This window comes from Protopterus annectens, chromosome 12.part0 (genome assembly GCF_019279795.1).
Source record: "Protopterus annectens isolate FY-2018-M chromosome 12.part0, PAN1.0, whole genome shotgun sequence".
Lineage (NCBI taxonomy): Eukaryota > Metazoa > Chordata > Ceratodontiformes > Protopteridae > Protopterus > Protopterus annectens.
The window spans coordinates 1,058,699,906-1,058,726,130 of NC_056746.1; the positions used below are offsets into that span (position 1 = coordinate 1,058,699,906).

A 26,225-nucleotide genomic window follows, 5' to 3' on the forward strand; every position below is an offset into this window, starting at 1 on the left:
GGCTTGGCCTTACGTGGTCCGTCTCTATCCTTATCTTTACATTTTTTTTCAGATCTGCGGTTTAACTGATGGATGCCATATCGGTAATCAGAGACGGAAGACTAAAATAACTGGCTACAAACAGAACTCTACGATAAATAGTTCTAGCGTTAAAGAGGGCACAAAACTGACAGCGGGGTACATCGTGATCTGGCCCTAAGCAAGTGATGCAATAAGAATGGAAGTGTCGGTGTGGCATTTGCCTTCCACAAGCGAGACAGTTGACTTTTTTGAACATCGGTTAGTGCAAGAAAAAGGATCAATCCCCAACGAGGTAATTCACTTTAGACGTTTTCAGCTGAAGTTCGAAATCTGGAAACAGCCGACCGGCACAGTTGCAAATTGCTTCTGCTATGGGCTCCACGCAAGAAAGACTGAGGTAACTGAGGTAATGGTGTTGCCTGCTCTCCTTTACAGCTCGGACGACCTGACGTCACCCAGCAAGTGACAGCAGTCGATGCACAAAAACTTGACTCTGGTATTCGGACCGACTGAGGGCTACTACAGCATGGATAACCCAATGGTGATGACTGCAGCAGTGAGAAACGAAGAACATCAGGTACATCAGACTGTTGGAAACGATCAAACCAGGGGACTGATGTCTGTTTCCCTTCGGTTACTATGCCATGTATACTGTGACTCCAGCAGCAATAATCCTTACTGGGATCTACATATACATAATCTAAAAAATAAATAAATGTTTGCTTAGTGTAGAATACCATCAGGGTTAAGAACCTCTGCTGCACTCAAGTCAAAAAGCCACTGTTCCCTATTCATCCTATTATCTTCATTCTCAACGTAGTAAGGGTGAGGGTGCAGCACTTAACTTCTTCACTAGAATGTGCGGAGTTAAATTAGCCACGCTCTAAAGATAATAATGTCAGAATGTCAGTCATACGGCCTGGTAACGCATCAAAACAGAGCTATTTTTTTCTCAAATTAGCCTGAATATCACTAAAATCATCATGGATATAACAGAGTAGTTCCAGGTTTAGAAAAATCTATGCGGAATCACAACATGTACATGCAAGAGACTACAGAGAAAGGTAATGGTTACATTTTTTAAAAATTGCATACGAATGACACACTAATTTCTTCATTCCATATTTCTTTTGTAATTTCCTCAGGCCAAATGGCTTCATATACAATAAATCACAGGTTCATAGGTAGGTACTAGGCTATCTGCCCAAAGGCATTTATAAGCCTAGCTGGAATGTGTTGGCTTTCGATGCCCCTTTAGATTAGTTCCCTGTGCCTCTGTGCAGCAGAGGCACTGAAGTGATCCCCGGGGTAAACTTTGTTTCCCTTCCACTCGTCAAGGTTTTGCTTGAAGAGTGGTAGTGAGGAGCTCTGCCTAATGTGGATTAGAATCTTGTTTCCAGAGCATGAGAAGTCTCTGGGAGAGGAATCTATCCCTCCAGCACGTCCTATTTATTGTTGTGGTAAGGTTTAGATCCCTAGAGCGTGTGGCTCAAGGGGATATGGTTTTCTTTAGGTGGAGCATGTCCATCAATTCAGGGTTGGACATGGCCTTGTATGTCAGGCAGAGATCACCTCTGAGTAGGCAGTATGCAACAGAGTACAGCTGGAGTTTCTTCAGTCGAGTTGCACAGGGCATCTGTTTAAGGCCAGTGATCTTCTTGGTGAGGTACTTCTGTGGTCTTTCCAGCTGTTGCAGGTGTCTTGTAAGGTACATCCAAAATGGGGTGTTGTACTCTATGATGGGTCTGATGAGTGATGTGTAGAGGGGCACAATGACCTCTTTTGATCTGGATGCAAACCTTTTGTGATTAGGTGGGCCACATAGAAGGATTTTCTAACCACTTTAGCAAAGTGATTATCAAAGGAGAGATTACTATCTACTTGGGTCACCAGATTCCTTATTACGTCTTCCATATTTAGGGGTCTACCACCTATGTGGTAGTTTGTGGGTACTTTGTTTTTTCCGAAGTGGATGACTATGCACTTTTTGGCATTTAGCTTGAGGCCATGGTTTTGACACCATGCATCTTTCTCAGTGAGACCCTTTTGGAATATGTCTGTGTCAGCCGGAGAGTCAATTAGAGCCCCTAGTTTCAAGTCGTCTGCGAACTTGGTCAGCCATAGTCCTCCTGTGCTTGCCTGTATCTGTGAGAAGTATATGCAGAACAGGAGGGGTCCTAGAACTGAGGCCTGGGGAATGCCACTTGTAACTGGTTTAGAGTCAGACCTAGCTCCCGCAACTCTTACCATGTGGGTTCTGTCCGTGAGCCAGTTGGCAACCCATCTCGTGACGTACGGGTTTATGTTCAGGCTGGTGAGCTTGTCTATAATACCAGAATGGGGAATGGTGTCGAAAGCCTTTGCGAGGTCTAGGTAGGCTGTGTGGACCACCTTTCCCTCGTCTATAGCCTTGGTAACTGTCTCAAAGAAGTCCACCAGGTTTTAGGAGGCATGATCTGCCCTCAAGGAAGCCGAAATGGGTAGGGTCCAGTGTTTGGAGGTTCCCAATGTCTCTGTTAATGAAATCCATAATGATGCGCTCCATAGCCTTGCAGACAAAGCTAGTCAGGCTTATAGGGCGATAGTTCTCAGGGTCTGTTGTGGCTCCACCTTTGTGGAGCAGAATAACCATTGCTGTGTACCAGTCTATGGGCACGTAGCCTGTGGAGAGGCTGAGTTTGAACGGTGTGTTTAGGTGAAGGGTTAGTTTGTCTTTGAGCTCGTGTAGAACAGCCTGGGACACCGTCCGGTCTCATTGATGCTGTGTTTTTGGCTTTGGAGAAGGCTGTTTTAACCTGAGTGTCTGTTATTTCAGGGGCACAACATTCTTCTGGTATGGTTATGGGCCCTTTTGGGGGTGAGAAGGGGATGAAGTTTGTGCTGAACCTGTCTGCCAGGATGTTGGCTATATCGGTCGATTTAGCGTATTTTGTGCCATTCTGCTCCAACTCCAAGCAGATCTGAGAATTGCCACTTAGATTCTTGACATAGCTAAAGAATGCCGTGTGGTTATCTTTGGAGTCCTTGGCAATTTTTCTTTTGAAGCTAGCCTTGGATGATTTTATGAGGGATCGTAGTTTCTTGCTGATACTGATCATGGATGTCTTCCCTTCTTGGGATTTTACTCTTTCCTGTACTAGTTTCCTCCTTCAATTGTATAGCTTGTTTGTGGCAGGGGTCCACCAGACTGGTTTCCTTTTCTTGGAGGAGTGAGTCTTGGTTTTGCTTGGGATAGCACGATCCATACATTCTTGTAGTTGCCCGTAGAGTGCATTAGTAAAGGATTTTGCAGCTTGGGTAGCGTTATCCTTTAGCATGGGGGATTTGAAACTTTCCACCTCGGTCTAAAGTAACGCAAAGTTTGCTTTTGAAAAGTTTTTCAAGGTGGTTGCTTTGACCAGGGGTAAGGGCAGAATGTGGATATCCAGAGTGATTAGTTTATGGTCAGATCTAACCAGCAAAGGGATGACCTCCAGTGTAGAACACCAGTCGCCCATGTTGGTGATGATCAGGTCCAATACGCTGTTAGCTCTGGTGGGGGTGTTGACCAGTTGATCCAGGACATTTGAGTTTATAAATTCTAGGAAATGTTGGGCAAGGGAGTTAGTACTCAAGTAGTTCTCCTAGTTAATGTTTGGGTAATTGAAATCACCCAATATCAGGGTGTTTTGGTAGGACCTTTATGTTTCCCAGTGTTTCCAGAAATGTGGAATGGGGGTCCTGGGACATGGTGGTGATCTATAGCAAGCTACAGTGTGAATTGCAGTTCTGCCCATTGTTAGTTACCTGTGGATGATCTCTTAAGCATCGTGCAGTGCCACTAACCTGGAGGTGAGGGTATCCTTGATGAATATGGATACGCCCCTGCCTTTTGTATTTTGGTCTGGGTTTTGTGGCCGAAATGTATGGTATAAGTTGTAGCCTGGTAGTGCTCTCTGGAGTCTTAAACCAGGTTTCTGTTACTGCACATATATCTATTTTCTCCATACTGAGGAGTGCCTCGAGTGAGTGCATTTTGAGGTTTAGACTTATGCCATTAAGTAGCATTACCCTCAGTTTTTTGTTACTTGTGCTATTTACGGCGATGGGTTTGTCTTTTGAGCCTTGCCTAAAAAAGGCACTATGGGGGTGGCAAGAGCCTTGGCCAGTATCCGAAAGCCTAAGGGTGACAGGGGCAAGCCATCTCTAGCGAAGCAGCGTGGCTTATCAAGCATGTCATCCCAGGCTGACAGACACTGGATCCCCTTTGAATGACACCAGAAGCTTAGCCAATTGTTGAAATTGATAATTTGTTCTTTATACCGTGGTATCATTCTTGGTGAGGGCAGGATGCTACATTCAGGGTCATACCGGGCTGGGCTACTTGATCAGAGAGCTCTTCCATGTCTCTTTTCATGTAGTCCAGGGAGGTACAGCTCAAGTCCTTCACACCAACATGGACAATGACAGAGTCGTATTTGCACTTGTTCTGGAGTGACCTGAGTGCAGTAACCTTCTCCATGTTTAGCCTAGTGAGTGGGACGTCAGTGTGCCTGACTATAGAGTCAGCTATTACTAGTGTGTTGGGTATGTTATTTTGCCTTAAGGGCTGTGATTGCGTAGCACACTAGTTCTGTAAAGTATGTGTTTCATGGTTTGTGTTGGGGGGTGGAGGTTGCTTGGATGTCTGCTCTGGAGGTCTCTGTTGCTTTTTCAGATGTTTATTTAGAGCGTCAGAGTACATTTTCGTGTGTTTATGTGTTTTTTGCCGGTGCTGGTTTCATAGGTCTACGTGAGACTGGTGGTGTGATGCAAGTAATTCCCTTCTCCTCTTGACTGTCTGGTCCAGTCTTGGGTGGAGAGAGCTTAGCCTCCAGTTTGGCTGTATAAGTGCATCTCTTGCATTTATTAGTGTTTGTTGGTACGAGGAGAGGGTGTACATGAGGCAGCTGTAACATTGCCTCAAAATGCCCAGATTCACCAGTTGGACCGGAGAGTATAACTAAAATTGCCCTTTGGATATGCCTAGATAGGTGCAGTGAGCTGTTTTACTGATTGGCAGTTAAGGTCGAATAGAGAGCCTTGTCCTTCTCTACAGTATAGGGGGGGTCTAATGTTAAGGTTTATTAGTGCTTGCTATGAGTTTTGAGCAAGTGCCAGGCTGAAAAGTGAATGGTTTGCGTGCTTAAGTTGAAAGTTTGTCTAGTTCCAAGGGAAAAATTGAAGAGTAGACTTTGTGGAGCCGGGAATAGTTATACCCTAGCTAACTGCCTGGCACGCAAAACTGCACTAATGCGGGTTTTATAGCAGGGAAATGAAAGAGAGAGAAATTAGCCCAAAATGGCCAATAAACTAATTTCTGGGCTGAACCACTCCTCCAGGGAGAGATAGGCTGCTCAAAGCTCCCCTCTCTCACAGGTGAACAGAGAAACTTCCTTCTATCCAAGTAAGGTATGTGCAAACACAGAAACTTGTAACACAGCCCTGAATTCAGCACTAACCTAAAAACTGGACTATACTAGCTTAGAAAGGCAGGAAAACAAGTCCCCCCCCCAGAAAATAAAGCAAATACAATCAAAAAACACTTTAAATGCAAAGAAATAGCTATCACACTTGAGTGTGTAGCCTACAACAGTTAAACAGGTAATTTAAACACAAAAACGACTTTGTTAAAGTGCAGGCAGTAAAATAAGTACAATATGTAACTGAAACAAGCTAGGGAATTCAATAAGTAAATAAATGCGTGCATGGTCTCCTAGTCAAACTAATTATTCAGAGTAAGAACAAGCCATTGCCACAGAAACCTAACTGACATACACCAGTTATCCATAAGCTGTTAACACAGTGTCCACTATATTCTCAAAGACTTCACCTGGTGTGACAATTCGGTGCATTCTTATCACTGCTGGAAACCGAACGTGTGTCCTCATTTAACTGCCTGATGCTTAAGGTCCCATCATCTTTTATGTACAGTCCAGCACTTGACGGATTAGCAAAGGTAGAAATAAATGGTCCCAGAGACTGAAATGCTGCTTGGCGAACCTGTAATAGCAAAACAAGACGTTATGTACTTACCATAACGTTCCATCTATGTTGTCCAGTTTTCACTCCTCCAACTGATGGGTTCAGATCGGAGCCCTTGGATCAGATTTGGCCATTGTAAAAGCTCATGGCAACTTTGAACTCTTGAGTTTCTCCATTACTCAGAATGTATCACCCCCATTACCTCATATCTTGTCTGCAGATTATAGCAAAAGACTAAAACTTCACACATACAGAAAATTTTTTAAGCAGAAATATAGCATATAAAAGAAGCACAAAGCTATATCTGGACTTATAAAGGAATGGTGAAGACCCAAAGACCGGCTCTATCCACTTGCTTTTCAGATAACATTGGATGGGTAGTCGAGGAGGAATGAAAACTGGACAACACAGATGGAACATTATGGAAAGTACATAACTTCTTTATCTGATGTTACCAATTTTGATTCCGCCATCAAGTGGTGGGACAGATTCCCCAGTTACTATAATCCTAGGGTGACCTCAAGGAAGGACATTCCTGAGCATCGAGTCAAATGATGCCCTACTTCTAGAAAGTAAGTCTAGCTTGTAATGAGATATGAAGGTGTGAGGTGAAGCCCAAGTTGCTCCATGGAAGCTCTTGAATGAAATGCTGAGGAAGCTGCTATGGATCTTGTAGAATGAGCAGGCAATTGCTTAGTTAAGGCTAAATTCAATTTACTGTAAATGAAAGAAATGGAATTAGTGAGCCATATGGCTAGGGAAACTCTAGGCAGTGGTTAGCCCAGTTTCTTTTCTGCAAAGGAAATACAAATTATCTAGTTTTCTGAAGTCCTTTGTTCTGTGTAAGTACAAACATAATTGTCTATGCACATCTAGTGAATGCAACAAATATTTGCCTTTGTTTGTATAATTTGGGAAGAAAACAGAAAGGTTAATGTATTCTAACACAACTTTGGGCAAAAAGGATGCATTAGTTTGCAACGTAACTATATAAAAATTAGGTATGGAGGTTTCACCGATAAAGCCTGAATGACTGAAATTCGTCAGGTCGAAGAAATGGCCACCAAAAATAAAGTCTTCCAAGACAGGAATCTGAGACTGCAAATATTTGCAGGTTTGAAGGGAGGAAGAACCAAAGCTTGCAGTACCAAATTTAAGTCCCATGGTGGAGTAGGATCTTTAACTGGAGCCCTCAACAAAAGTATTCCACTTAGAAAGGTCTTACAAAGTTTATGAAAAATAAAAGAAGACCCATAAAGACAGATATAGAAATTGGAAATTGCTGCTAATTGAACCTTTACTTCAGAGGAACTGGCCCTCTGATGAAAAAGCAACGACAAAACGTCCTGGATAGCATGAATCGGTGCAGAAAAGGGATCCACATCAATTTAAAGTGCCCAATGCACTAATTTTTTTTCCATTTGCTAGCTTGAGTTTTTCTCACAGATGGTTTGAGGGAAGATAACAGAATTTGTTGAACCAGGGAGGACAGCATAAGTTGTCTGGCTATTACTGGAAATGGAGAAACCAAGCAGTCAGCTTGAGCTTTGGAACATCTGGATGAACCATTTCTGTCGGAAGAGACAAAATGTCTGGAAATGGATCCAGAATCCATGGCTGATGGATCAAATGAGGCCACAGGAAGAGGAAAGTACAAGTTGTGTACACTTACCATAAATGTAGATTTCCGAGTGTATTCACTGTTGCAGTCATCACACATAGGGTTATCTGCCTGCAGGTAGCCCTCAGTCAGCCCGAATACCAGAGTCTTGGGATTTCTGCATCGGATGCTGTCGCCTCTTCCATGACATCAGGGGTATAAAACATGCAGCAAACGCCATTACATCAGTTTTTCTTGCCCCAGACGTCAGTAGCCCCCAAAATAGGAAGCAAATTATATGGTGTGGAATAACTCCAGTAAAAAGTAAATACCACAGCCATATGATATGGCCAAAAAGTGGACAGGTAGAAAGTCTGGAAAAGTCAGGGGGCTGGGGGGAGGGCAACCAGGACTGCAACAGTGAATACACTCGAACAACTACATTTACGGTAAGTGTACACAACTGTACTATGTTCTTCGTGTTTCACTGTTGCAGTCATCACACTAGGGTTGATTCCCAAAGCTGAGTAAGGGTGGAGGCAGTCAAGAAGTATTAGGGCTGACTAGCAGGCCTTTTAAGACTGCTGTGGCAAATACAGCTCTGGATTTAGAAAGGACAGGCAAGTGGTAATGCTTGGTGAAGGTGTGTACAGAACTCCAGGTTGCAGCTTCCAGGATGTCCCTGGTAGGGACTCTCCTGAGAAATGCTATAGAAGTTGAGGTAGCCCTAGTGGAATGAGTTCTGATCCCCTGTTGGGTAGGTTTTCCATGGTGTTTGTAGCAGAAATGGATGCAGTGTGCTATCCATTTGGAAATGGTTTGCTTTGAAATGGCCTTGCCCTCTGCCCCTGTAGCAAAGCTGACTAGCAGCTGGTCAGATTTTCTGAAAAGCTTAGTCCTGTCACAGTAGAACCTGAGCTGTCTGTGCATGTCCAAGGAGTGCAGGATCCTCTCCCCTTGACTGAGGATTAGGGAAAAAGGTTGGTTAATGGACGGATTGGTTTAAAGCCACATTGGATACCACCTTGGGCATAAATAATGGGTTAGTCCTGATGGAGACCCTGTCAGCCTGGAAAATAATGAAGAGTTCCACAGCCATTATTGCCTGTAGCTCAGACACTCTTCTTGCTGAAGTGTTGGCTAGAAGTAAGGCCGTTTTCCAAGAGAGGAATTTTAACTCTGCTGTAGCAGCAGGTTCAAAAGGGGGAAGAGTGAGCTTCTCTAGTACAACGATAAGGTCCAAGGCAGGGGTGGAAGCTCTCCTCGGGGGGGTCTTAAATTGTTAGCTCCTCTCAGGAACTGTTTGATCAGAGGGTGAGAAAAGAGAGGTGGCTCCATATTGTAATGAGCTGAGATGGCCGAGGCATGAATCTTAATTGATAAGAAGGAAAAGCCTTTGTGGAGCAGCTCTGCTAGGTAATCTAAAATTTGAGGTAAGGAGGGCACGGCTGTGTCCTTTCCTAAAGACTGGCTCCAAGAACATATCTTTTCCACTTTTCTGAATAGGATTTCCTAGTACTAGGCCTTCTGCCCTTAAGGATGACATCCAGCACCTGTTTGCTGAGGGTTGCTGGTGTTGTGTTCAGTGAATCAGCCAGGCTGCAATGTTCAGTGTTTGCCGCTGAGGGACAGCAGGAAGGGGGTCTGATGTAGGTGCCAGGGTGGCACTGCTGTCAGACTGCATAGGAGTGGGTACCAGTGCTGGAGTGGCCAGTCTGGTGCAATAAGGATGGTCTTTGGTCTATCCTGCTTGATCTTGAGTAGTACTTTTGAGAGGAGGGGCAGAGAGGGAAAGGCATAAATTGAGACGTTTTCCCATATAAAGGATAGGGCATCCACTCGCCATGCTTGGCTGTGGGGATTTCTGGTGCAAAGGTTGCTCAATTGATGGTTTTGGGGGGAGGTAAAGATTAGAAGTTAGAATGAGTTGGAATCCAGTTTCCACTCATGTGGGTCCAGTAGCTTTACGCTTAAGTCATCTGCCAGTGAATTTTGTTTGCCTGGCAGGAATTGAGCTTGCAGGTCCACTTGGTTGCTCAAGGCTATGTTCCACAGGGTCATGGCTAACCTGCAGAGTGGGTAGAAATGAGTTCCCCCTGTTTGTTTATGTATCACATAACTGTGGTGTTGTTGGTCTTTATCAAGAGTTGTCCTGGAATGAAAAGGTATTTGAAGGCTGTCAGAGCATTCTGTACAGCTAACATTTCTTTTTGACTGATACGCAGGTGAATTTGTCCTGGGCTCCATTTGCCTTGAATGCATTTGCCTGCCATGTGAGCCCCCATGCATAGTGTTATGTGCCTATTAACAGGGTCTGGTCGGCGAGGGGTTGAGTGAAATGAAGTCTCTTGTGGTGGTTGTAAGCCTCTGCCCACCAAAAGAACTCTGCCCTTAAACAAGGAATGATAGGAATCAGTGTTTCCAAGTCCTGACAGTGTTGACACCAGAGATTTTTTAAGTACCACTGAAGTTTCCTCATATGCAGTCATGCATATGGAATTAGTAGACTGCATGAGGCCATGAACCCTAGGGCTTGCAGTATTTTTCTTGTAGATAGCTTGGTCTTGGTGGCCATTAGTTTGAAGTAGTTTGTCAAATGAACCTGCTTTTCTGGAGTGAGGAATGCCATCTGGGAAGTTGTGTTCAAGCTTGCTCCCAGGAATACAATCGTTTGGCTGGGCACGAGATGTGATTTATTTTCGTTGAGCATGTACCCCAAAGAAGTTAGAAGTCTCTTTACAAATGCCAGGTGGTGAAGTAGCAGTTCCTGACTAATCGCCTGAATCAGGCAATTGTCCAAGTATGGGTAAATTTGAATATTTCTCTGCCTGCAGTATGCAGTGGCTGGAGCCAGGCACTTTGTGAATACCCTGGGTGCAGTAGATAAGCCGAAGGGAACTGCAGAGAACTAATAGTGGATACAGCCTGGCCTGAAACGTCAATATTTCCTGCAAGATTCCCTTATGGGGATGTGCAGATAAGCTTCTTTTAAGTCTAGGGTGACTGGCCAGGAGTCCTTGGCTAGCACAAGAAGCAGCTGTTGTAGTGTAAGCCTTTTGAAATTTTGGGACCACCAGGGAGGTATTGAGAATGGACAGATCCAGGACAGGGCGTCATGAGCTCTCTTTTCTGGGCACCAGGAAAAGTCTGGAATAAAAACCCTGTCCCCTTTGCTCTATTGGAACAGGTTGCATAGCCCTGATACTGAGAAGAGAAAGTACTTGCTTTTGAGCCTCTGCCCACTGGTTTGGAGGAAGGTCTGGCAACCCGTTTGGGGTTGAAAGTGAGTGGAAGTAGAATCTGTATCCCTGGGATACAATGCTTAGGACCAATTGGTCCTGGGTAATGAACATCTTATTTTTTTTTAGCATGCAGGGCGAGTTTTCCTCCTAGGGGTGCAAGTACTTGGGCATGGCTGGGAAGAATGAGACAAGTCATTGTGAACTTCTTCCATAAGGGGGTGGCTTACCACTCCCGGTTTTAGGGGTGGGAGCACTCCATTGCTTAGATCTCTGCATACCCTGAGACTGTAGTCTTGGTGGTCTGTTGCCCCTGGGTTTGGACTGAGAAGGCCTGGGGAGGGACTGGAAAGGACCAGTTGAAGGCCAATGCCTACTAAATATCCAGGTGGCTGTACCTGTAAGAAATCTTTAACAGTTTGCATAGATTTAGGTTTTTCCTCCATCTTTTTAAGAAATTGTTCTGCTTTTGTGCCAAACAAATGTTCCTGGTTTAATGGAGCATCTAGCAATTTTGCTTTGACATGGTCTGACAAGATTTGTTCCTTCAGCCAAGCTTACCTTCTCAGTACAGACCCAGTGACAGCGGCCCTGCAAGATGCTTCTAAGGCATCAAAGCCATACTGCAAAGTATGTTTACTAACTTGGTTTGCAGAATGCATCAACTCTTGTAAATCTTGATTCTCTGCACAATCTGTAAGCAACAACATTTTCTGTTTAATTAGTTCCATGATGTGTTGCTGATACTTCAACATGTGAAACTGGCAATTTAAAGCCCTTATGGCAAAAGTTGCAGAGGTATATACCTTCTTACCACATCTGTCTAAAGCTCTAGAATCCCTGTCCGAAGGGGTAGGGTTTTTGACTGTAGTGGTCTTAATACCTTTAGGTCCCTGGGAAATGGTCTCTGGATCCACAATGGGATTCTTTGTGAAATTTGTGTGAGTCAGGTACTCTGTAGTACCTGGCAGGTTTTCTAGGAGCTGGTGGTAAGGAATCAGGACTGGATTCCAAGAAGACATCATCTACAATATCCAGGGACAGGGGGTATAGCTTGTGCGGAGGCAAGTCTAAAAATTCTCTGAGTCTCTTTTTGGACTGTGGGAAGTCCTGGCATTCCCAGCAGAAATGCTCTCTTAAGGTATGCAAGGTTTCACAAAAAGAAAAGTCCTCTGGAGGGGAGGCAGAGGGAATGGAATCCTCTGCATCTGAATCCTCATAGGTAAATAAGGGAATGCCCTGGTAATCCGAGGGATCAGAGTCATCGGACTCATGGTCTGTAAAATCAGAAGAAAAATCAATCCTTTGTCTTAAAGAGGTGGAAGGCTGGCTTCCCCCAATTAAAATTATAAGGTCTTCAGCCATTCTAAGCATTTGTTTCCGTGGCATGGGAGCTTGAGCATGCGCTGTGGTCATCGGTTTTCTAGGCGTACTGCAAACTCTGGGCCTGAGAAACTCAGAAGTTTTAGTCAACAACAAAGATGTCGATTTAATATGAACATCGGAAGGTTGAAATACACCCTCAAAAGCAGGTGCCTGTAAAGCGGCTTCGGACCCATCCAAGGTAGAGACATCTGCAGGTTCCATAGTCAAAGAAGCAACTTGCGGCATACCGGACTCCGAATGGGTCTCAGCAGAGGCCTGCGAATCTGTAAGAGCAGGTATCAGGGGCTGCGAAGGCACCTCACTGAGTACCGGCCTATGTGGTCTGTCACCGTCTTTATCCTTACGTTTTTTCGGAATATCGGTAGTCAGATGGCTTACCGAAGCCATTTCGGAATACGGAGAACGAGAGTGACAGAAATTAGTGACAAAGATAGCCTGAAGATGAATAGTTTGGGCGTTAAACAAGGCAGAAAACAGAAAGTGAGGAACGTCGTGGTCTGAGCCTAAACAGGTGATACAGTAAGAATGAAAATCTCTGTGCGGTATTTGCCTTCCGCAGGCAAGACGACTGTTAACTTTTTCTGATATCTATTACAGCAAGAAAAAAGGATCCCCAATGGGGTACTTAGCTTTAGAAGACTTCAGGTTTGAAACTCGAATGACGAAAATTTCAGGTAGCGGCCGACTGGCACTTGCGAACTGCTTCGGACTCCGGCATGGCAAGAAAAGCTGATGTAATGGCATCGGCTGCATGTTTTATACCCCTAACGTCACAGAAGAGGCAACAGCATCCAAGGCAGAAATCCCAAGACTCTGGTATTCAGGCAGACTGAGGGCTACCTGGAGGCAGATAACCCCAAGTGTGAGGACTGCAACAGTGAAACACGAAGAACATCCAAATTTGTCAAGGCCAAAGGGAGCAATGAGAATGACCACACTGCTCTTCAACCTGGCTACTCTCTGAAGGAATTTCGATATCAGAGTGATCGGAGGATAAGCATACAGAAACCCATGGGGCCAATCGTGAAGTAGGATTATCCCCCGGTGTCTCCCCCTGTGGGGGGATAAGGGCAAAGTAGCTGCCACACTTGCTTAGGGAAGAAGCAAAAAGATCGCAGCAAGGCTGGCCCCCCTTGCAGAAAATCATGTCTGCTACTTTCTGGCTGAGGAACTATTTGTGAGGTAACAGAATGCATCTGCTCAGTTTGTCTGCTAGTAAGTTGGTCTTTCCTGGAATATGCATTGCTAAGAGAAAGCGTCTGAAAAAGAAAGCCCACTGCCACACTCTTAGTGCCTCTCAACACAGGGGGTATTATCTGGTTTGTTGATGTACCAAACCACTGACATTGTCTGTCTGTATCGCAATTGTTCCCGACGGGAGAGCATACTGAAAGGCTTGCAACACTAAAAGCACTGCTCTCAACTCCAAAACACTGATATGCAAATTGGCCTCTTCAGGGGACCACATGCCTTGGACTGCCCTTCCCAGGTAATGCCCCCCCCCCCCACAGCTAGGAAACATCCATGGTCACTATGGCCTTGGGCTTCGAAGGGACAAATAGACAACCTTGTAGTTGTTGTTCCAACTGGGTCCACCACATCAGATCTTTTTTTTTTTTTTTTTACACAAGTTGGTGATCGAATAGGGGTGGATAGAGGCAGCTGAAATATCGACCACTGAAATGCCAACATCCACTGAAGAATCCTCATGTGAAATCTGGCTAACGGAACAAAGGGTTTCACCGCCGCCATTGATCCTAACGCTTGTAGGACCAGACAGGCAGGGGTTGTGGCACTGCAAGTATTTTGTTGTCTTGCAATTTCAAGGTTTGAACTCTGAAAAGGAGAAGAGTAGCTATTGTTGACCTTGTGATGGGTAGTCCTCCTATTAACTCCATAGTTTGAGATAGTTAAAGATGTGACATTTCCAAATTTATGGTTATGCCTAATTGCCCACAAATCTGGGATACTTCTTCTCTTGCCATGTTAAGCGGATGCCTGGGTTGAGGCAGAGATGTGGTTGGGGCAGAGATGAGCCAGTTGTCTAAGTATGGAAACACCCGGAATGCGTGCAGTCTCAAGTGAGCTACTACTACTGCCATACATTTGTTGAACAGCCCTGGGGCTGTGGTGAGACCAAAGGGCGGTGCTCTGAACTGGTAATGACTGGCTCCTAGCCAGAAGTGCAAGAATTTCCTGGATCATCTGTTCATTTTTATGATAGTACTCATCCTGCGAAAAGAATCTTGAGTAAGTTCCAGATCCTCTCTGGTCTGGGGAGACCTTTCGGATGACTCTTCTGTTTAGCACCTTCTATATTTGAAATGCTGCTCATTCCTTCTGACTGGGTGTGACAGCAGGGATTTTTTTGGAGTCTGGAGGACAAAGGAAAACTGGAATTATATATCCTCTTCACCCAATTATATTTTATTTCTAGCCAGGTTCTCCAGTGCAGGGACAAACGACTCCCAATTGCCTCCAGATGAGACTCAGGCCTCCATTCAGGAACACTGAAAGGGCTTGCCAAAGAAGGATTCTCTGGACCCCTGATGTCAAGGACCTCTCCTCTGTCATGAGGGCAGCGTCTATCATTTGAACTTCCTCCTCTGCTGCTGGGGGAAAACCCTCCACATGTGCTCTGAAAAGAGACTTGTGATTTTCTGAACCATATCTTTCCACCACCTCTGATTCCTTGAAAAGGATGTTTGGGGGAGGGGGGGTGGAAAAACATACACCCATGGCAGAAATGGTATTTCCATCCTTCTCACACCTGGACAACATATTTTGTACTTTGGGGTCAAGAATAGAGGTGCCGTCAAAGGGAGCACTAACTAACTTTGATTTATAAGGCTCCACAAAATCACACAAAGGCATCCAGGCACATCTCCTAATGGCCATGCCTGAGCCTGCTGCCCTTGAGGTTCCTTCTTCACATTAGAAATAAGCCTCATGGATGAGTTCGAAGTCAACTGTAGTGTTGCCAGCTGAGAAGTGACTGAATCTTTCACCTCTTCAGGCACCGTTCCTTTGAGAGTACCTGACAGTTCCTTAATCAGATCCCACTGAAATCTAATAAAATGTACCAAGTAGTTCAGAGACCTTAAGGCAAAGGTCGATGAAGTATAGACATGCTTCCCAAATCAGCACATCGCTCACAGCTCCTTTGTCAGGAGATTGGACAGAGGTCACCAAGTTCGTTTCTAGTGGCCACCGCTATGACCATGGCATCAACAGGAGAACCTTTTGACCAAAACTGCTTAGACTCTGGAGGGTTATAATCATATCTGACATTTTGGGAATGGGCTCACTGGAGTAAGGTTCTTTCCATGCCCACTGCGAGACCAACTCCAGCAGCTCATCAGTGGGCGGAAGCACCCAGGTAGTAGATGGGCCGGTACCAAAAGTCTCCAGTAGTACAGATTCCTCTGAAGGGTTGGTGGACTTCCAGCCACCTGTTTCAGGATCTCGAGAACATCTTGAAAATGTCTTTTAAATTAAACATCTTCAGGAGGTGACTGTGTGGACACTTCGCCTTCATCAAAATCTGTATCCTCTGTAAATGATCCGGGGAACAGATATGCTTCTTCTTCAATGTCCTCTTCTTAGGGACCTCCTCAGTGGGATACTCTAGGGAGGTATCAGAAGAGAAGTTGAAACCCTATTGGGAAGCCTGGAGTTTTGGTACCAGCTGCCCCTGTAAAGAGGACAGCTGAGACTAAGTGCACAGGTGGAATGGCAGAAGACATAGGATCCAAAGAGGAGGCATCACCTGGATCCGAGTTGTAGACAGAGCTCTTTCCGAAACCCTAAAGGCAGACCATCCTGGAGAGGAGAAAGGCATCCGGATCCATGCTCCTGCCCTGTTCTGAGGACAGCTACGCTGAGCCTGAAGTCAGACCTGAACTGACCATCGCCGAGGCTCCAAGATGCAGATATGACTCCGAAACCCTTGGCGTAGACTGCAGCGACTCAGACCCGACATAGTAGAATTGGGTCCGAGAGCTGACTGAACCGAAGAGCTCAGAGCAAGTCTCAGATCTGGGAATACCAGAATCCTCTGAAGCAAAAAAGACTGGGCAGGATGATTCGCATGCAAGGGCTCGGAGACCTGGACAGGAGTCAAAGGAGGAACTGGTAAAGGAGGAGTAGTGGGTACATAGACCTCCTGACCCAATAAGGTAGGAGCCAAGGAAGGGGCAGACTGGGATCTTTCTCACTAACCTCTTGATGTCCTCACTGAGACTTCTACATGTAGTGGACAGAGTATAAGGAGAGACGTTAATCTTTCTAAAAATGGGAAAGGTACTCTAGATGGGAACAGATCCACTGAAGGACAGTACCTCATTCTAGGCAAAACTGGTAACGAGGACAAATGATCTGAGTCTTCGAATCTGACGAAGCTTTGTATGTCAGAACATTTGAATCCAAAGAAACCAAGAGATCCAAGGGCTTGAATCGGGTCTTAGATGGATCCGAAGTAACAGTAGGACCCAATAATTTTTGCTTCTTCGTATGATCCGAAGAAATTATAGGATCCGAAGAAGTTCTCCCGAGTGATTTTTCCAAGGACCTGGAAGATACGGATGAGGTGTGTGGAGAAGTAATTGTCAACTTTTTCAGTTTCTCTTTGGAAGATCCAGATATAGCCTCATCAAAGGAAGAAGGCAAGAGATCCTTAAGGATAAGCTTATTCCTAACAATCTGTCAATGCCCTAGAATTGAAGGAGTGACAGATCACACAATTCACCTTGAGGTAGACAGGACCTAAACAAAAACACACAAGGAGTGAGAGTCAGACATTAGGATCTTCTGACTGCACTTCTCACACTTTTTGAATCCAGCCATGTTCTTTTCCTTTTCAGCCATCAGCAAAAATGAAAGGCCAAGCACAATCACAACCACAGCAGCAGCAATCAAATGAAATATAATCTAAATACAGAAAGTCCTTTTTTTTTTTTTTTTTTTATTAAAAAAAAATAGAAGGAAAGCATAAGATAAGGATGGACAGAAAGAAGTGCCAACAATGGTACTTAAATCTACGAAAACCGTAGGAGAGAGAAAGCGTCACTAACAACAGTAACAAAAAATACAGCGAATGGTAAAGAAATAAATCAGAAATTTGTTGAAAAGTAAGGGAGAAAGCCTAAGCAGGAAACTTTAAAGAAGTCTAAAGGTAACTGAAGACAAATAACTTGTAAGTTTGAAATGTACTTCTCGCCCAAGCTTGCGAGAACAACAGACCATGTTTTTTCACTGGAAGCGGCAAATGAGATCTGAGGTAATGTAGGTGGTGGATTCTGGGTAAGGGAAAAGCTCAAGAGTTCAAGATTGCCATGAGCTTTTACAACGGCCGAGTCGGATCTGAGGGCTCGGATCTGAACCCATCAGTCCAGGACGTAATAAAAATCGACAACATCAGATCATATTTTTAATGGCTTTTCTTGATACAGCTGTTTTATTTCTGCACTTTCCAAATTATGTTTCAAAACAAACCACCACTTTCAGTATTAATTATGGAGAAAAAAACAAGCAAGCAACTTAACATCTACAAAATGAGAATTATATTGCTCATCTACAGCAGTTCAGTAATAGATTCCAACACCACCAAATCAATGACAAGAAAAAATATGTCAAAATGAACACACCAGAGTAATGCATCCAAGAATGACCCTATCCATACTCCATTTTGTACTTTCCTTATTACTGACATTGATCTTTCTCTCACCATTAACAATCTGTGTCCCTATAATTCAACTATGCAGCAATCCAAATCTCTAAGCTTGATCCAACCACCAATCCTTCCAATTTTTTTACTATATGTTTTCAAGGGACTGAGCAATGCCCTTGCTAAACTCAAGGAAGACATTTATCAGTACTCCCTGCGACGTTCACCTGTAACTCAGTCATACAACTGTATCAGGTTTGACTAACAGGTTCTCTTGGTTACGAGTCCACAATGATTGTTGCCTGGGATACTGCTTTCCTCTAGGAAAGCGCACAGTTTTTCCATCAGGATTTTCTCCAACAGCTTTCCTGCTATCACTGCTGTTGGGCTAAACACCTCTATAGTTCCCTGGACTTTCCTGCTCACTCTCACTTTTATGAGAATGCCACACTTGCTACTATCCAGTCCCCAGGCACTTCCACTGTGACCACTGAAAACCTGTGTTATGGGCTTTTCCAGCACAATGGTAAAATTCCTGATGATCCTGGGAAGCAACCCATCTGGTTCTTATGCTTTCTTCCCCCTTTTAGGGAAGCTACCAGTCACTCAACCTCTTCCCTTAGCATCCTATTGTCTTGTCTACTGCTCTTCCAACTTTGCCCTATTCCCCCCCATAAAAGTCACACTCCCCCTGCTTTACTTTGGAAAGACTACAGCAGAAGTATTAATTCAGCATTTCTGCTTTTTCCAGTATTCTGTGACTCTCCTTGCATTCTTACTCAACACACTAGTTGTCACTTTCCTCTTTCTGCCTTGCACCTAAAAAAATCAGCCTTTGCACCCCTCCAGACCTCGTGCCTTTTTTCACCTTGTGCCTTTGCTGCTCCTTTTTTGTTGGCTTCCATGTACTGTGCACCCCTTCCCCTTCCACCTACTGTATGATATATTTTGCACTAATCACTAGTCCTTCCTTGCTATGCAGCTACAATAGCATTTTTTGCCTTTTCCTTCAACCCTTATCCAAAGCCAAGGGTATAGCATCATCATTGTTCCATTCCTATAGCCCGTTGTCCCCAGGCCATTAATTTAGCTCTAACCCACTTCTAACAGCATATATTCCACTCATCTTAAAACCCAGCTTAATCTACTTTGTATTCTAACCTGTCCACTTACCAGATACCACACAGCAATATGATCACAGCTGGCAAATGGCAGCTTTACCTGTACATCTCCTGACTTTCTCCACTTAGGGTTGTATCCTGAATTGTACCTTTTCTAGTAAAGTCCTGCAGTAGCCGAATGAACTCCATGGTCCAAAACTTCAATTAACTCCTGCTCTCACTCCACTCACCTACTCTACTTGTCGGCACACTCAGATCCAACCTATTATCCTTCTTCCTCCTAATCCACTCCTTTATTCTACTCTGCATTTTCTAATCTTCAATCCTCTGAGGAGTCTGAAAGTTAATACACTACTTACTTATCCATCAGCATCTCCCACCGTTCCTCTGCCTTAACCAAAACAGGACATAACCTAGATACTGATTCCACCAACCTCCTTACCCACTTCAATGGAAGGCATATTTCCTCCTTAATGACCTCACATCCAGTGCCCTCATTTATGCAGATGTCTAGACTCTATCCCATCTTCCTGTTAATTCTGAAATATCTACAATCAGGGCGTCTTCAACTTCTCCTTGCTACTGGCCTTTTTCTATCACACCAGCAATGTCAGGTTTCCCCAACCACATCACTGCTTTCAGCTCCTATTTTCCTACCAAGATTCCCTGCACTGCACAGTAAAACAAAAAAACACGTTTCCATGTCACCTTGCTTGTCCCTCTGATATCTGCAGGTCCTTTTCCATTACTGCCAAACTACCTACCTACACTACTTCACCTGTGAAATCTCTTCTCTCTGTTAAATGAAACCAACTAATTAAGCACTGCTCTCCCCTCTAGGCAAATATGGAACATCTCTCTAGTACAAAGCTGGTCTACCTGCCAGTTATCTTCTCTATCCAACTTGTCCAAAGCTTATCTCCTTTGTCCATGTCCACAACCAGAACCAGTGATAACGCAATAATTTTCTCCTCACGCTACCTCCAAACTCCTATCATGGAAAGTCTACTAGCTCAGTGTCTCCTACAAGTCACTGACACTTACCTGCAGCAAACATCTTTCTCACAATTTCCCATGTCCTACCAAGTCTTAGCCTTAAAACCAGTTTCATCCTACCTCAATTTCCACGGTCTCCCTTGAAAAAGTTCCCATTAGAGACAATGCAACAAGTTAATAAAAATCCTTCTCTCTCACTACACTGGCTTTCACCGCCTTCTTTTCCTACCCAAAGAGCCTACTCCTGTTAGCAAACTTACTATACCTAGCCCCCTGGAATAATTTGCTCAAACCGAGTGTATACAACACATTAGCAGTTACGTAAAATTAGTCATGCCAACCTTAACAGAATTATTAATATGCAGTATTTAATCACTACTATTTAAGTAATTACTTATGAAAATTAAAGAGAAGTCCACTGGTTTATTATACAGCAGACTCCTCATCAGCTGGTCTCGCTGGGACCGGGACCTTAGGCTGGATAAACAAATGGCTGGTTAATCAGAAAAAGCTTTACAATAAGTTATTCTTATCAACCTGGCACTTTGGAACATCTTGGATTATCATTTTACTCTCAAAATGTTAAAATACTGAAACAAAAATGAACTTGCCAGTTCATTTTTGTTTCAATATTTTAACATTTTGAGAGTAAAACGATAAGCTGAGAAGTTCCGAAGTGCACAGAGGACATGGAAGTGGTGTTCTTCTCCGTCTGTTGCTACTGCCGGTTAAAGCAGAGTCCAGTTAAAGTGAGACCGAATAAGAGGGAGTCTCCTGCACTTGTTCAATCCCTAAAACAGAAGATCTAACTTGAGTTTGTAGTCCAAAACTCATACCAACTAATTGTACTTTCTGTTAACTCCACTTGTACGGGAATGGTGCCTCCCCTTAACCTCCACAATGACTTCTAAAGGGGACATGGGTTTGTCATCACAAACATATCATTCTAAAAGTCATGCAAGTAACAACAATCCTATCCTCACAATTTAGATGAGGTAAGTAACGCAAAACTGCTCCTTACCATTTACAACCTTCTTCCAGTTCCAGTAAGCTCTGCTCTTCGCAGTCTATGCAGATCCTTGTGATGCATTTGATCTACTTCTAATTCCTCTTGCACTTTCCTGTAAGCAACATCACATTTTTCTTTATAGGTTCATAGGTGTGTAATAGGCTAATGATCCTGGAGCCTTTACAAGCCTAGCCCATAGGATTACCCTGGCATCGTGCCACCCGACCTTAGTTCCCAGTGTCTCTGTCGAGTAGAGCCACTGGAGTGATCCCCAGGGTGAATTTTCTATTTCCCATCCACTCATCTAGACTTCTCTTGAAGAGGGCCAGTGAGGTACTCTGCTTGACATGTATGGGAAGTCTATTCCATAGTATGGGCAGTCCCTGGGTTATGCACCTGTTCCTGTAGTATGTTCTGTTGATTGTGGTAATGAGGTTGAGGTCTCTGGAGCATGTGGTGCAGAGGGATTGGGATTTCTTTAGATGTAGCATTTGTAACAGAGCTGGGTCAGACATGGCTTTGTAAGTCAAGGAGAGATTGCCTCCAAGTAGGAGATATGAGACACAGAATAGCTGGAGTTTTTTGAGTCTGTCCATATAGGACAACTGTTTAAGGCCTAGGATCATCTTTGCAAGGTACTTTTGCGGTCTCTCCAGTTGTTGCATGTATCTAGTAAGGTACATGCCAAATGGGACACTCTACTCAATGACTGGCCTAATGAGGGAAGAGTAGAGGGAGACAATCGCCTCTTTTTTTCCTGGATGCAAAACCCTTATTAATGAGATGTACCACACCGGACTTTCTGATCACAGTGGCAATGTGGTGGTCAAGAGAGATTGCTGTCAACCTGTGTTCCCAGATCTCTTAGAACGCCTTCTGTGTTCAGTGGACTACCATCGATGTGGTAACTCATGGGAACAGAGTCTTTCCCAAAGGGGATGACAACACATTTTCGCATTGAGCTTAAAGCCATGGTTCTGACACCAGTCGTTGGCCTCAGTGAGGCCTTTCTGCAGGATGTCAGCATTACTTTGGGAGTTAATAATACCTCCCAACTTGTAATCGTCTGCGAACTTTGTCAGCCAGAGTCCCTTCATGTTGGCCTGGACTTCAGAAAAGTAGATACCAAACAAGAGCTGACCTAGGACTGAACCCTGTGGGACTACACTCGTGACTGGTTGGCAGTCTGACTTGGAGTCAGTTACTTTCACACTGTGGGTTCTATCTGTGAGCCAGTTTACAACCCACTTAGTAATACAGGGATTGATGCCTAGCTTAGTGAGTTTTTCTATGATTCCTGAGTAGGGAATGGTATCAAAGGCCTTGGCCAGATCAAGGTAGGCTGTATGAACCACCTTGCTTTCATCCACAGCTCTGGTGACTTACTCAAAGAAGTCAACCAGGTTGAGCAGGCATGATCTACCCTTCACAACACCAAACTGTGTGGGACCCAGAGTTTGTAGATTCACTATATCCTTGTTTATTAGGTCCACGATGATGCGTTTCATAGCTTTGCATATCAGACTCATCTGGCTAATGGGGAGATAGTTCCCAGGATCTGTAGTTACTCTTCCTTTGTGGAAAGGGATGACTGTAGCAGTGCACCATTTGGTAGGGACAAAGCCTGAGGTAAGGCTGTGACTGAACAGGGCACACAGGTGTGGTGCAAGTTAACTCTGTAGCTCATATAGAACACAGTCAGGGATATTGTCAGGCCCCACAGAAGCTGTATTCTTGGCCTTGGACAGTGCTGTTTTAACCTGTGCAGCAGTAATACTGGGTGCCTGACAATCTACTGGTATTGTGATTGGCCCTTTGGGGAGGGGGGTAATGTTGGCATTAAATCTGTCGGCCAGTATAATGGCAATATCTGTTGGCTCAGTATAGAAGGTACCATTGTAGAGCAGCTCAGAGCAAATCTGAGAATTGCCATGGAGACTCTTTACATAACTATAGAAGGCCTTGTGGTTGTCTTTACTATCTGCTGCAATTCTGTTTTCATAGCTAGCTTTAGAGGATTTGATGAGGGATGTCAACTTTTTGTTGAGGCTGATAAGGGAGTTTTTCCAGTCTTGGGACTTCACCTTATTCCACATCCGTTTCTTCCTTCTGTTACAGACTTTGTGGCAGGGGACCACCAGATAAGCTTCCTTTTTTTTTTTTTTTTTTTTTTGGAGGAGAGCGTCTTGGTTCTACTGGGTATGGCGAGATCCATGCATTTGTGTAAAGTGTTCGTACAGTGCACTGGTGTATGATTCGGCCGTCATGCAACTATTCTCCATTTGTATGGGTGCCGTTAATTTAGCCACCTCTGTTTTTAGGAGCCCAAAGTTAGCTTTGGAGAAGTTTTTCATGGTGGTAACCTTTGCGAGGGGGGGGGGGTATCCAAGGTGATTAGTTTGCAGTCAAACCTAACCAGGGAGGAGTTGACTACTGGTAAAGAGCTATGGTCGCCCATATTAGCAATGACCAGGTCAAGGATGTTGCTACCTCTAGTGGGGTAAGAACGAGCTGGTCGAGGGCACTGGAATTAATGAATTCCAGGAAATGCTGGGCAAGTGTATTGGTACATGAGTAGTTTTCCCAGTTAATGGAGGGGTACTTGAAGTTCCCCAGTATGAAAGTGTTAGGTTGGACCCTAACATTCTCCAGGGTGCTTAGGAATGTGGAGTGAGTCTTGGGACATGGTTGGGGACCTGTAGCAGGCTACGACCTGAATCGCTGTCTTACCCAATGTTAGCTGCACCTGAAGTATTTCTGATGCTCTTATCCTCCGTTTGTCCCATTAAACTGAATGCCCCTCTCTACTTTTCTTTATGGTGTTGGCCTCCTGCACAGTTACAGCTGGTAAACATCAGATCAGTATTTCAAACATCAAGCATTCTGAAATCACTTTAATTTTAACTGCTGCAAGCATTACCTAATGTATGGGGTACTTATTTGGCAGTTTCTGCACATGGTTCTCCAGCTTGTTAGCATTTAATTTACAGTGCAAGTATCAAACCCTTACCCATTTTGAGGGATCACAGATAAGATTTATGAAGAGTGGTGAGAGTTTAGTCCTACGCATCTCTGGCGAGGCTGAACAAGACACAGCCATGAAACAGTCGGCACATGCTTTTCGAATCCCCCATACATTGTCAGAGCATAGTTCAAAGAACCTTGGTATCTGGAGGAGAAAAAAAAACACTGCTCACGACATGAACCAGATCATATCATTTATTCAATCTGTAGAGGAACAGATAATAAATGGCCTAAGAATAACAGCAGCAAATGTGGACAAACATTAATTGCAAACTTAGATGTGGTACTACTACTCAGATGAAGAAAATGTTTTGTTTAGGACTAAGGGCTGCTAAAACAAACACAGTTTTAACAGAATATTTTCCATATGTCATAATTATGTGTCATTTTGAATGCAAGGCATAAAACCTGGTCGTAATAGAATGTTGAAGCTTCCAAATATAATTAAGTTTACTAATAAATTATGTAACATTTACAGACTCAGTCTGCACAACCCGGACAAAGTATAGGAAACTGTAAAAACAGCACTAACAAATTAACCACCCCATTTTTAAACATCTTGCATGCTGCATGCTCATATTTATGAGTTAAACTTGGCAGTGTGTGATGATCCAGTAGAAAGGCAGCCTTACGCTCATCACGCTTTCAATGCCTGCTGTCCTAATCTTAAATTTTTACTGTCTACACTGTTATTTATCATCTTCATTTACTTAGATCAGGCTAACAATCTAGATTTCTTGAGGTTCTCAGGGGACATTCACACAAAGATGAACAGTCATTCTGTCCTGTAACTTCTCTACTGTGCAGACACCTGCTATACATCCAAGTACCCTACATGGAAAAGTGGTTCATATACCTAAGTAGCTCTTGGCTATAAAAAGTGAATGCAGAGGGGAGACACCAAGGGGTAGATCATAAATGAAAAAGTCTATAGGTTCATAGGTAGGTATTAGGCTATCGGCCCTGGGGCCTATATAAGCCTAGCCAAATATGTTCCCTGGCTTTCGCCACCCAAAAAGTTATTTTCCAGCGGCCCTGTCTAGCAGAGCCACAGAAGGGATCCCCGGGGTGAATTTCCTGTTTCCCATCCAATTGTTGAAATTATTCTTAAAGAGGGCTAATGAGGAGCTTTGCTTGACATGAATGGGTAGTCTGTTCCAAAACATGGGAAGTCTCTGGGACAGGAATCTATCCCTGCAGCATGTTCTGTTTATTGTGGTGGCAAGGTTTAGGTCCCTGGATTCATGGCTCAGAGGGATTGGGGTTTCTTTAAGTGCAGCATATCCAACAGACCTGGGTTTGACATGGCTTTGTATGTTAGGCAGAGGTCACCTCTGAGGAGGCGATAAGCAACGGAGTAGAGCTGGAGTTTTTTGAGACGGTCTGCGTGTGTCATCTGTTTGAGGCCAGTAATCCTCTTAGTGAGGTATTTCTGTGGCCTTTCTAGTTGTTGTAGATGTCTTGAGAGGTACATGCCAAACCGGATTGCTGTACTCTATAATGGGTCGGATGAGGGATGAGTAGAGAGGAACAATGACCTCTTTTTTTCTGGAGGTGAGCCCCTTTGTAATGAGGTGTACCATGTAGAAGGATTTCCTGATTACTGTGGTGATGTGATTATCAAAGGAGAGACTACTGTTCACCTGTGTCACAATGTCTCTTATCACACTTTTGGTGTTTAGTAGGCTACCGCCTACATGGTAGTTCATGGGTACAATGTTTTTCCCAAAGGGGATGACAATGCAGTTCTTGGCATTGAGCTTGAGGCCATGACTTTGACACTAAATATCAGTTTCAGTAAGGCCCCTTTGTAGAATGTCCTCATCATTAGGTAATTCTATTATGGCACATAGTTTGCAGTAATCTGTGAACTTTGTTAGCCAAAGACCTGCTCTATTAGCCTGGACTTCTGAGAAGTAGATGCCAAACAGGAGAGGACCCAGAACTGAGCCCTGTGGTACTCCACTTGTCACTGTTCTAAAGTCGGATGTGGAGTCTGCTACTTTCACTGTGTGGGTTCTGTCAGTGAGCCATTTGGCCACCCATCTTGTGACATAGGGATTTATGCCCAGTCTAGTGAGTTTATCTATAATTCCAAAGTGGAGGATGGTGTCGAAAGCCTTGATGAGGTCAAGATAGGCTGTGTGCAGCACCTTACCCT

The 26,225-nt window shown here is 44.1% G+C and overlaps 1 protein-coding gene across 6 annotated transcripts in view; it reads right to left on the reverse strand.

Annotated features, from left to right (window-relative positions):
• The window catches only part of LOC122816964 (serine/threonine-protein phosphatase 4 regulatory subunit 1-like), a 1,601,647-nt gene that overhangs the window by 1,145,122 nt on the left and 430,300 nt on the right, over positions 1–26,225 (reverse strand). For all 6 annotated transcript variants that reach the window (XM_044090068.1, XM_044090067.1, XM_044090066.1 and 3 more), the window contains 2 exons: positions 24,051–24,209; positions 5,873–6,042 (listed from right to left, as the gene is read on the reverse strand). In XM_044090068.1, coding sequence (XP_043946003.1) covers positions 5,873–6,042; positions 24,051–24,209 — 329 coding nt within the window. The remainder of the gene's footprint in view (positions 1–5,872; positions 6,043–24,050; positions 24,210–26,225) is intronic.